We start from the raw sequence: 12,607 nt of genomic DNA, 5'->3' as shown, positions 1-12,607 counted from the left end.
AAATGCTGGATTTAAATTAGAATTTGTAGATCCTGAATATATTGGAGATCAACAAATTGGGGAAATAGAAGTTGATGACATTAGCTCGGAGATAGAGTACTGGCTGAATGTTGTGGTGTGTTATGTGCTGGGAGCACACCCACCTTTTGCTGTTCTAAATGGGTATATTCAGAGAATTTGGGGGAAGAATGGCATAAACAAAATAGCTATGATGAAGAACGGTATAGTAATGGTGAGATTTGACAGTGAAGTGGGGAAAAATGATGCAATACTAGGGAGGATATATCATTTTGACAATAAACCACTGATTGTTAAAGCCTGGACCCCGGACATGGAGTTCTCACGAGAGGAATTGCAAACTGTACCTATTTGGATCAAACTCCCTGGACTAGACTTCAAGTACTGGAGTGCTAGAGGCTTAAGCAAGATAGGAAGTTTGGTGGGAAAGCCTCTGATGGTTGACAAACATACAGAGAGGAAAATGGGATTAAACTTTGCTAGATTACTAGTCGAAGTAAAGGTTGGGGCTGAATTACCGGATGAAATACTATTTAGAAATGAAAAAAGGAATGTGATTACTCAAAAAGTCACATATGACTGGAGGCCTTCACTATGTGGGCATTGTCACAAATATGGACATGTGAGTGATAGTTGCAGAAAGAATAAAGTAAATCAGAAGGTGAGTAATCCACCTGCACCAACTACACAGATTGAGCCTAGTGCTGCAGAGACTAGATACTTAAGCACACCTCAACATAGCAGAGTACAAGAAGCAACAAGGCAACAAGAGAAAACAAATAACACAGCCAGGAATATACTGGGCAAATCAAATGAAGGGAACATGACGCAAAGTGGTCCATCTTGGGTTCAACCTCAGAAAACAGTTAGGCCAGCTACTGCAGCCAGAACTGGTGTGAATGTGGAAAATACCTTTAACCCTTTATATTAAGAGAAGGCAGGTCAAAGCAGGCAAGTGAATGATGCCATGAAGGGGGGAGGTACTGGCACTGTCCCTATAGGGGATGGTTAACATACTTTGTTGGAATGTGAGAGGTCTTAATGGCCTCTCGAAACAAAAGGAGGTAAAACTCCTTTGCAATGAGCTGGAAGTGGATTTAATTGGTTTTCTAGAGACTAAAATTAAAAGTAATAGAATAAATATGATAGCTGAAAAGATGTTTGGGGGATGGAAGTACTTTACAAATCATCTAGCCCATTATAATGGAAGGATTTGGGTGGTATGGAGAGAGGATACATACACTGTTAATAAATATAGTGAAAATTCTCAAGCTGTGACTTGCCAAATTACTCATATTCCTCTGTAACTACACTTCTTGATTACATTTGTGTATGCACACAATGGCAAAGAAGAAAGGAAGGAGTTATGGGACTATTTGAACCAAGTACACAATGGTAATTCTTTACCTTGGTTGGTGTTAGGAGACTTTAACGCAATCTTGCATATGGAGGATAGAATTGGAGGAAGTGCCATTACGTTGACTGAAGTTCAAGATTTTCAGACCTGCATAGATCTTTGTGGTCTAGCTGAGTTACCTAGGACTGGCAGCAAATATACATGGAATGATAACCATGATGGAAATAGGATTTTTTCAAAAATTGACTGGGCATTTGCAAATGGTGAATGGCTGGACACTGCCCCTACTTGTAAAGTTCACTACTTGCCTGAAGGTGTAAGTGACCACAATCCAGCTCATGTAACACTGGTGAATTCAAAACCAAAACAAAGAAGGGCCTTCAAATACTATAATGCATGGAGTACACATCCTGATTTTATGGGAATTGTGCAAGAGGAATGGCAAACACATATAGAGGGATGTAAAATGTATCAGGTAATAAGTAAATTAAAGCTATTGAAACATAAGCTGAGGAGACTACACTCAAACCACTTCAGCAACTTGTTGAATGAAGTAGATAAAGACAGGGCACATCTAAAGGAAGCACAGGAGAAGCTGCAACTCGACCCTCTAAATGATCATCTGCAGCAGGAAGAAAGAGAACTAAGCAGAAAATTTAAAAGGTCCAGCTACTTAGCTGAAATGATGCTTATGCAACGAAGTAAAGCCACATGGTTGAAGCTTGGGGATGATAACACTAAATATTTTCATTCTGTGATTAAACAAAGGAGATTGGGGCAGACTATCTTCCAACTGAAAGACGAGAATCAGCGAATACAACATGATCCAGAGGAAATAGCTGGGATTTTTGTGAGATTCTACAAGCATATGCTAGGTGAAACTGGTGGCTATACGCAGAAAGCTGTACCAGGATTTCTTGCCAATGGTCACACCTTGACTATAGAACAACAAGTGACTCTTTTGGGGACATATTCAAGGAAAGAAGTGAAAGAAGCCATGTTTAGTATTAATCCAAACAAAAGCCCAGGTCCAGATGGTTATGGAAGTGGTTTCTTTAGAGAAGCTTGGTCAATTATAGGGGATGACATCACAGATGCAGTGCTAGAGGTGATAGATAGTGGCAGCATGCTGAAACAACTGAATGCAACAGCTATAACCTTAATACCTAAAGTAAATTCTCCTGACAATGCAGGACAGTTCAGACCCATCGCATGTTGCAATGTGGTATATAAATGTGTATCTAAAGTGATCTGCCAGAGACTAAAACATGTACTGCCTTTCTAAGTGAATGAAACACAAGCAGCTTTTGTGAGTGGCAGGTCATTGGTCCACAATGTACTCATATGCCATAACCTCATGAGACATTACAATAGAAAGACATCTGCAAGGTGTCTAATGAAAATAGACTTAAGAAAAGCATATGATATGGTGAGGTGGGATTTTCTTGAGGAAATGCTTATTGGTTTTGGCTTTCCAGAGAAATTCAGAAGGTTGATTATGATGTGTGTGACTACAACAAAGTTCTCCATCAAAGTTAATGGGGGAAGCTATGGATACTTTGAAGGAAGGAGAGGTCTACGACAAGGGGATCCCATTTCGCCCTTGCTTTTTGTCCTAGTTATGGAATACCTATCTAGAGTTCTGGATAAGATGAGCAAATTGCTAGACTTTCGATTCCATCCAATGTGTAAAATGACGAAATTGACACATCTCACCTTTGCAGATGATCTGATGATATTTTGCAAAGGAAATGAAGCCTCAGTGCGGAGGGTTATGCAAGCTTTGCAACACTTTTTAGCAACTACAGGACTGATGGCAAATACTGAGAAGTCCAACATTTTCATAGCGGGTGTGAAGGATGAAGAAAAGGAAAGGTTGCTAGATATTACTGGCTTTGCGGTAGGAACATTTCCAATTAGATACTTAGGACTTCCACTCTCTCCAAAGAAGTGGAACAGAATTGAATGTCACCAGCTATGTCTCAAGGTTACTGAAAGAATCAGAGCAACATCCACAAGGCATCTCTCGTATGCTGGAAGGTTACAGATAATACAATCAGTGCTATTCTCCTTGCATAATTTCTGGGGCTCAGTATTTATACTGCCCCAGAGTGTGCTTAAGGAGGTGGACAAACATTGCAGGGAGTTTCTTTGGGGGAGCACAATAGAGGAAAAGAAAGTATCCTTAGTAGCATGGGACAAAATATGTAGACCTAAGAAGCAAGGGGGGTTAAATATTAAAGGGTGCAAACTTTGGAACATGGCTTCCGTGGGCAAATTGATATGGTGGATAATGGAGAAGAAGGATCTGCTATGGGTGAAATGGATTAATGGTCTCTATATGAACAATGAAGATGACTTTTGGACACATATACCACCAACAGACTGCAGTTGGTATTGGAAGAAACTTAACAGGATCAAGCATAGGATGCAGACATGGTATAATAACGGGCATTACTGTTTGACAACAAATAGGAAATTTTCGGTTTCAGCTAGCTACATGGATTTATTGGGTAATGCACCAACTCTAGCTACTGCTGAGTTGATATGGACAAGGATTGCACTTCCAAAGCATAGATCATATTATGGTTGGCTGCTCAGGAAAGATTATTAACTAAAGACAGAATGGCGGGAATGGGATTACACTGTGATGCCACTGACTGTGTTTTGTGTGAAGATGGCTATATGGAAGATGCAGAACACTTATTCTATGGATGTGCTTGGGCTGCTGATGTATGGAGGAATATACAAGTATGGTTAGGAACCAAGCTACAACAGCATAGAGTGCAAGAAGACCTGATCAAGATAAGGAAGAAACACTGGAGCAAATTTAAAAAGCAAACAATGGCTGCTGTTTACGGGGCCACTATATATCAGATTTGGGAAGCAAGGAACCATAGAATATTCAGAGGGCTGGTTGTAAATACTAGTTACATAACACAACAAATACAAAGTGCAGTGAGAACACGATTAGACATGTATAGGAATAGCAAAAGTGGTAGGAAGAATGTTTCTTTTATAGATGCAATTGTACTTAGTTCTCCAGAGGCTCACTAGATCTTAGCACCCTTCCTAGAAGGTGGCCGGGACTTTGAGTGCTCTCTTAGGTGTATTGATCCTTTTAGTTGGTATGGTAATCTTTCACAGGCATTGCAAAAAAAAAAAAAAAAACACGAACATTTACAACATTGAATAAGTCAACCGTCTTTTAATAAGGTTATTATTATGACTAGCTCCGTTATACATAAATCAGTAACGTGGCTCTATTTTGATCATTCCAGTAACAAATATAATCCATCAATACAATGATCAAATTAAATTAAGAAAACTGTAGAAAAGAAGGTAATACAACCAATATATAATTACTCTCGATAGCACCCGGTCTTGCACACACTCCATGTACTCATGAAACAACTTTCAAAAGTGTTAAATGATGAGAAATACATTTAACTCTAACTACATATATATATTCTCATGACCTTTCACTATGAATCTACGTAACTGTGTAGAATCTTTATGATTGCGAGTGAGTCATTATTTTATAAGCAAACAAAATAAGTCGTGCCAAGTTAAAAGTAGCATTATAGTTGAAGTTAACAAATAATGTCAATTTGAACGAACTGGGCTAGCCATAGAATTGTATGCGCTGTACAGCAGCCCAGATGTCAATACCTAACAGAAGCCAAATTGCATAGCTTTACTATAATGTATGAAAATATGGTAGAGTGTTTCGAGATTACGTTTACAAAATAAATTCAACGATTAAAATCTAATTGTAGGTGCATGACGTCAAAATTGTTTTTCAGCAATTAAATAGAAAGCTAAGATTTCAATTAAGTTCAATAAATCATATCTTAACAAGAAATACTTAGCCAAAAACACATTTCCTTCACTAATACAAAATTTTCAACATAAGTAGGTTAAGTTCTGCGACTAACCCAAGATCAAAGACTAAGTTCCAACTGCAACTACTTTCTCAAAACATCAGCATCAAGCAACATTGTGAATTATATATAACGTCCACCCCTAAATATCACTAGCGGGATACTGAAAGGAGCAAGAAATAGAAGGGAGTCACTGTTCACCATCGTAAATGTCTCGATGGTGCATCGTAGATCTGTTGGCCACCTAAAGACATTTCCACATATATCGCAGCGATGTGTGTGGCTTCTGTCCCTCCCTTGGTTATGTGACTGCAGTATATACATGAAATCGTGAGCGATATTCGAAGCGTGATTTTTTTCTTTAAAACCTAACATGAACTTTATACAAAATTTATAAAGTAATATGCATTACATATTTCATACTGATTTTAGACCCCAAATGTTAAGCGAATTTTTAAGCCATGAGCGAGATTCGAAGTGTGGTTTCGTACATGTATGAAAGAAAACTCCTACTATGCTTGATAAACCGAAAACTAGTACTACATTTGATAAATATGAGTCTTTTGTATATCTAAGGATTTTTCTTTTTTAACCGCTAATGAGAGTTTGATAAGATTAAAACTCTCAAGTAGTGAATTTGTAGCAACTCTGTTTTCCCCTATATGCAAAATTAACTTAAATTAACTTGTAAACTTAAATGGAAGTCTAGCGTAAAAGGCAAGGGTGACTCAATAAAATTAGTGACCTAAACTCAACTTTTAATAAGAGGATTATGTTCTTTTTTTCTTCTTTTTTCGTACTTGTTGTTTACAGTGTAATATCCTTACAAAAACATAAATTCTTTAACTTCGCACAGTATATTATTGCTATTATTTATATTGACAAGGATTAATTATAGTTAATAAGAAGTTATCCATGTGTTGTAATACAATCCGTTGGATGTTTTTGTATAAAATTTTATTTACTAATATGAAAGACGTAAGTAGCTTAATTCAAAGTTTTAAAATATTTCTATCATAAAAAGTAGACAATTTTTCTTTATTTCTTTCCTTTTTTGTAAATATTTTTTACTTTTTTTTTCTTCAAAAAATTGTTCGAATTGCCCTTCATATGGGCTGGTCTTTAATTTTTGCCTCTACTTTTCATTTAATGAAATTTTTTGAGCTAAAGTACCCTTTTTCGCTGGTCTACGAAATCAGAGATTCTGGGTTCAAACCCCAACAAACTAAAAAAATCAGCTTCGCAATACAAGATTTTCATAGAAACTATGCCTATTCTGGGCAGAGTTATGCCTTAAGGCATAATTCTGTAGGATAACTTTATTTCTACAGAACTATTGTCCGACATAGTTCTGTATGTAATAACCCATATTTTCTTTAGGCTTAGTTGGTAATTTAAATAAAAGAAGGAAAAAAATATATAGAAGAATTAAGTGGTACAAAATAAAAGAAAAGGAGGATTAAAGGGTCCTTTAGGAAAAAAAAATGGGGGGGGGGGGGGGGGGGGGGGGGAAGGAAAAAGAGATGTGGGCCAAGCCCACAAAAAGAAGAAAAAAGAATAAATAATAAAAGGGAGTGAGAGAGAGAGTCAGACGTGAAATTTCAGAAGCAAGAAGCCGAACAGAGAAAAAAAAAACGCAGTGGAAGAAAGGGAGAAAAAGAGAGGAAAAGAAAAGAGAAAAATAGGGATTTTCAATCCTAATCATCAAGGTAATGCTTCTAATCTTTTATTTAAGTTTATTACATAATTATTGGTGAATCTTTATGGTGAAAACATGGGGATATTTTGAGGAATTGAGAAAGTTTAGCTCTAGGGTTCTTCAATTAAAATCATTGATTTGAAAGGGCAAACAACATCGGATTTTAGAATTCTATATATCGTTGGAATCCTCTCGTTAAGGCCTTTCCGAAAACATAAGTCTTGTCGGGTTTTGAACACATTGGCCAGAGGGCGTTTTCGTCCTTTAAAATTTGACTTTAACCGTTTAAGCCTCTAAAAATATAGAAGTGGTTTACCCTAAGGGTTTTGACCATTCTAAATCCGTTTTTGTGTAGTTTGAGGCAATCCGGAGACTCGAGAATGTAGTTTTGAATTATTGGGAAGTGTGCTTGAATTGTGAATTTGAGGTAAGTGAGACTTTAAGCTTTGTGTACTTGCTTTTCAAAACTCGTTTTAAAAATATGTTTTCTCTGCATGGTCCATGTGTTGGGACGAGCGTGTGCTTGGCAGAATCGGTGGTCCTTCAGGCCAGCCGCATATACTTTATTTTCAAATAATCCAAAACTTTCTTTATAAATTATTTTGTGATGTGATATAGCTGTGAGCAATGATATTGGGGCATTGTGTATGCTTCCCTTAGCATTGTGTATGCTACTTGATTATATTGGGGCAATATGTATGCTTCCCTTAGCATTGTGTATGCTTCTTGATTATATTGGGGCATTGTGTATGCTTCCCTCAGCATTGTGTATGCTTCTTGATTATATTGGGGCATTGTGTATGCTTCCCTTAGCATTGTGTATGCTTCCGGACATATTTGACACATTGTGTATGTTGCCGTGGATTCATAGTGTCGTCTAATTCTTTAACTGCCACTTATGGCGGTTCGTAGTGTAAATTGTGTTGAGATATATAATATATTTGATAGACAGTGGTTTGGACCTTGGTTGCTATTATGTAATGATATATTCATGTGCATAATATTTTTGTGCTTCTTGTGTGTTTGTATTTTCTAACATTTGTTCCAGGGGTATTTGAAGTGGCGGGTCGAGGATCTTACTGGGTTATATTTATGTATAACTCACTCCTTACCTACATGTCCATGTAGATACTGTCGTTGAGAACGAGGCTGGTAATTGAAGACTTCGTGAGTGGATTCTGTTGCTGAGGTGAGCCATTGCATTGTTCGTGGAGGTAGCCATTTCAGCTTTATCTAGTTTATTTCTAGTTATTTCTTTTATTTTGGGTTTACATGCCCGACACTCAAACTCATGTAACTCTGTTAGATGCTCCATGGTCTTAGCGTGGGATGTGGGCTAGAGATTCTTTTTACCTTAGCGTTGATTGGTTTTCATAAATCGATTATGGATTTGGTTGACGACTATTTCGCATTTTATCATTAATAACGTTGTTGGACCTGCACTTATTTTCTTTTAGTGCTTTTGTAAATAGTTAAGAGTATGATATATGGTTCGCCTGGCGGGTGGTGTTTGCTAGGTGCCAATCACGTCTAGCGGGTGTTTTGGGACGTGACAAAGTTGGTATCAGAGCTTAGGCTTTAAGTCCCGGGTCATGGAGCAGTGTTTAGTAGAGTCTTGTTCATGGGTATGTAGGCGCCCATACTTATGACCTTGAGGCTACTGGACATCTAGGAAGTTTTCCCTTCTTTCATTCCTTGTTCGTGCGTGAGATGAATCAAGTTTAACCTTGTAATATTTATTTCGCAGATGGCTAAGAAACGCACATCTTCATCTGCTAAACGTGGTGCTGGATAGAGCGCTACCCGCGGTGGTAGACAAGCTAGTGCTCATCAGACTAGAGCTCAGACTAGGACTCAGGCCACTCCTCAGCCTGAAGTTGTGAATGGGGGTCAGCCCCGAGTTGCGTCAGAGCAAGTGCAGGAACAAGTGGTTCAGAACAATCCACCAGCACCAGCTGCCGCCCCTACTATTGCTATGCCCGCAGAGGTGGTGACCAGATTATTGAATGTGTTGGAGGCATTGGCGCCTAATCATGGTGGAATTCCAGGTCCTTAGGCTACTTCACATGCACAAGCTCAAGTTCAGTTGAATGTTGCAGCTAATCAGACACCTCAGTTGGCCCCTCAACAGGTTGTCCAGTCTGCAGGGAAATCTAAGGAGTTTAAGAATTTCATGGATCTTAAGCCACCAGAGTTTGATGCTTCACCTACTTCTATTGAACCTTAGAAGTTCATTGATCGTTGTGAAAAGATATTGACTACGTTGGGGCTGAAGGAGACTCGTGGTGTGGAATTTGTCACTTTCTTATTCTCAGGGTCTTCAGAGTCTTGGTGGATTTCGATTCAGAGAGGTAGACAAGCAGGGCTACCACCTATTACTTGGTCAGAATTTTTAGCACTGTTTAAGGACAGGTTTATTCCATTAAGCAAGCAAGATGACATGAGACGTCAGTTCAATAATCTGCGGCAGGGAACTATGACCGTTACAGAATATGAGGCCAAGTTTACTGATTTATCCAGGTATGTACCTTATTTGGTAGAGGATTCGAGAGAGAAGGTGAGACGATTTGTGGATGAACTTGAGCATCGCTAGCGTGGTCCGGTGGTACGAGATGTGCGATATGGTACCTATTCAGATGTATTTGACACTGCTCTCCGTTACGAGTCCTATCTAGAGATGGACAAAGTTGAGCGTGAAAGTAAAAAGCCACGTAACACAGGTGGGTTTAGTGGTGCTCCATCTGGGGGCAAGAGTGGTTTTTATCGTGGGCAGTCCAGATCTACTCAGTCAGAATTAGTGGTGCAGCCTTCTAGTGGTTATTCAGCTAGATAGGACCAGCAGCAGATGTAGAGGAAGGGTAATAGCTCATATCAGTCAGGTTATCATCCGAGGTGTTCTAATTGCGGTAGAAATCACAGTGGTCGTTGCTTTGGGGCAGATGGGGCTTGTTTTACCTGTGGTGAAAAGGGGCATATTGCTAAATACTGTCCTAAAGGAAATTCTGGTGCTAGTCGAGCTACTACACAGCCGCAGGGAACTACTACAGCTACACAGGGTCAGATTCAGCCAGCTAGGACCGCTCCACAGGGTGCTCGTGGACAGGGTCGACAGGGTGCACAGGTTGCTCAGGGAGGGGGTGGACCGCCGAGATTCTTTGCTATGACCAGACAGGATGTCGAGGCATCTAATGCAGTAGTCACAGGTATTATTACTATTGGTTCTCATGGTGCATATGCTCTTATTGATCCTGGTTCTACGTATTCGTATGTATCTCCTTCTTTTGCTATATTCTTAGAAAGAGGGGTTGAGTCTATTAATGTGGCATATGTGGTAGAAACCCCAGTGGGGGGGAGTATATTAGTGGATAGAGTTTATAGAGATTATGTGATATCTGTTCAGGGCAGGGACACCGTAGTTGATCTATGTGTGTTACCGATGTCCGCTTTCGATGTGATTATGGGCATGGATTGGTTGGCATCATGTTATGCATCGGTTGATTGCTATGCTAAGCTTATACGTTTTAATTTTCCTGGAGAAACTTTAGTGTGGAAAGGAATGACTCCTGTGACTCAAGGAAAAATAATATCTTATGTAAAGGCACACCGAATGATTAATCATGGGTGTTTGGGTTTTATTGCCACCGTTCATGATACTCAGGCGGAGAATGTTACTATTGATAGTGTTCCTGTTGTTCGCGAATTTGCGGATGTTTTCCCTGAAGATTTACCCGGCCTACCCCTGATGAGAGAAATCGAGTTCAGCATTGATTTAGTTCCAGGGACTCAACCTATCTCTATTTCTCCATATCGTATGGCTCCAGCCGAGTTGAGAGAACTGAAGGTTCAACTCCAAGAGCTACCTGATAAGGGGTTCATTAGACCTAGTGTATCGCCTTGGGGTGCACCTGTGTTATTTGTGAAGAAGAAAGATGGCACGATGAGAATGTGCATTGACTACAGGCAACTGAACAAGGCGACTATCAAGAATAAGTATTCATTACCTCGTATTGATGATTTGTTTGATCAACTGCAGGGTGCTACTCATTTTCCAAAATCTACTTGAGATCAGGTTATCATCAGCTGAGAATCAAGACTGAGGATATCTCCAAGACAGCTTTTCGGACAAGATATGGGCACTTCGAATTCTTGGTGATGTCATTCGGGCTGACTAATGCCCCTACAACATTTATGGACCTCATGAACAGGGTATTCAAGCCATACTTAGACCATTTTGTGATTGTGTTCATTGATGATATTTTGGTCTACTCTCGGAGTGAGGCTAAGCATGGACAACACTTGAGAATTGTTCTACAGACACTTAAGGAACGAAAGCTTTATGCCAAGTTCTCAAAATGTGAGTTCTGGTTGAGCAATGTTTCCTTTTTAGAACATGTGGTGTCCCGAGATGGGATTCAAGTTGATCCAAAGAAAATTGAAGCAGTTCGAGATTGGCCTCAACCCACTACTCCCACAGAGATACGCAGCTTCATGGGACTAGCTGGATATTACAGAAGGTTTGTGCAGGGTTTCTCGAAGATAGCTGCTCTATTGACACGTTTAACTCAGAAAGGTGTGGTATTCCAGTGGTTAGATGAATGTTCAGAAAGCTTTCAGAAATTAAAGACTGCATTGACTACGACTCCGATTTTGACCTTACCTACTGATGAGGGTGGTTTCACCATTTATTGTGATGCATCTCGAGTCGGGTTGGGTTATGTCTTGATGCAGAATGGTAAAGTGGTAGCTTATGTGTCTCGACAGCTAAAGAAACATGAGAAGAATTATCCAACTCATGACTTAGAATTGGCCGCAGTTATATTTGCACTCAAGATCTGGCGTCACTATCTTTATGGTGAGCCGTGTGAAATCTATACTGATCACAAGAGTTTGCAATACATATTCAAGCAAAAAGATCTGAATTTGAGACAGCGACGGTGGTTAGAGTTACTTAAACATTATGATCTTACTATTTTGTATCATCCTGGTAAGGCGAATGTGGTGGAAGACGCCTTGAGTAGAAAGCCTATGGGCAGCTTGACCCGATTTACTGCTGAAGAACGACCTATGGCTAAGGATATTCAGGCATTAGTCAACCGCGGGGTTCGGATTGATCATACAGTACAAGGCAGGTTACTTGCAGTTATGGTGGCACAATCGTCCTTAGTGGGGCAGGTCAAAGCTTGCCAATGTGAAGATCTCCGTCTTGCTAAATTGCGAGATCGAGTGCAAAATGGGGGCGTTAAGTCATTCTCTATTGATGACGAAGGCGTGTTACGTTGTCATGGTAGACTGTGTATTCCTATGGTGGGTAATGTGAAGCAACTAATTCTTGAAGAGGCTCATAGCTCGCGGTACTCCATCCACCCAGGTGCTACGAAGATGTACCAAGACTTGCGTGGATTATATTGGTGGAAAGATATGAAGGCTGACATTTTGAAGCTTGTGACAAGTTGCTTAAATTGTCAGCAGGTCAAATATGAACATCAAAAACCCGGCGGAGTAATGCAAAACTTGATTATCCCAGAGTGGAAGTGGGAAAGGATTACGATGGATTTCGTAGTTGGTTTGCCGAATACTTTCAAGAAACATGACTCAGTCTGGGTGATTGTGGATAGACTCACCAAATCCGCTCATTTTATACCAGTTCGG

General features: G+C 39.6%; 1 protein-coding gene across 1 annotated transcript; it reads left to right on the top strand.

The window, feature by feature from the left end:
* Nucleotides 1-1,463: 1,463 nt before the first annotated feature.
* LOC132639701 (uncharacterized) lies at nucleotides 1,464-2,660 on the top strand. The gene has a single exon (XM_060356135.1). The coding sequence runs from the start codon at nucleotides 1,464-1,466 to the stop codon at nucleotides 2,658-2,660; it is 1,197 nt and encodes a 398-aa protein (XP_060212118.1).
* The last annotated feature ends 9,947 nt before the right edge of the window (nucleotides 2,661-12,607 follow it).

The sequence above is a fragment of the Lycium barbarum genome, chromosome 5 (genome assembly GCF_019175385.1).
Source record: "Lycium barbarum isolate Lr01 chromosome 5, ASM1917538v2, whole genome shotgun sequence".
NCBI lineage: Eukaryota > Viridiplantae > Streptophyta > Magnoliopsida > Solanales > Solanaceae > Lycium > Lycium barbarum.
The sequence above is the reverse complement of the archived record's forward strand: the minus strand, read 5'-3'. Positions and strand labels throughout refer to the sequence as shown.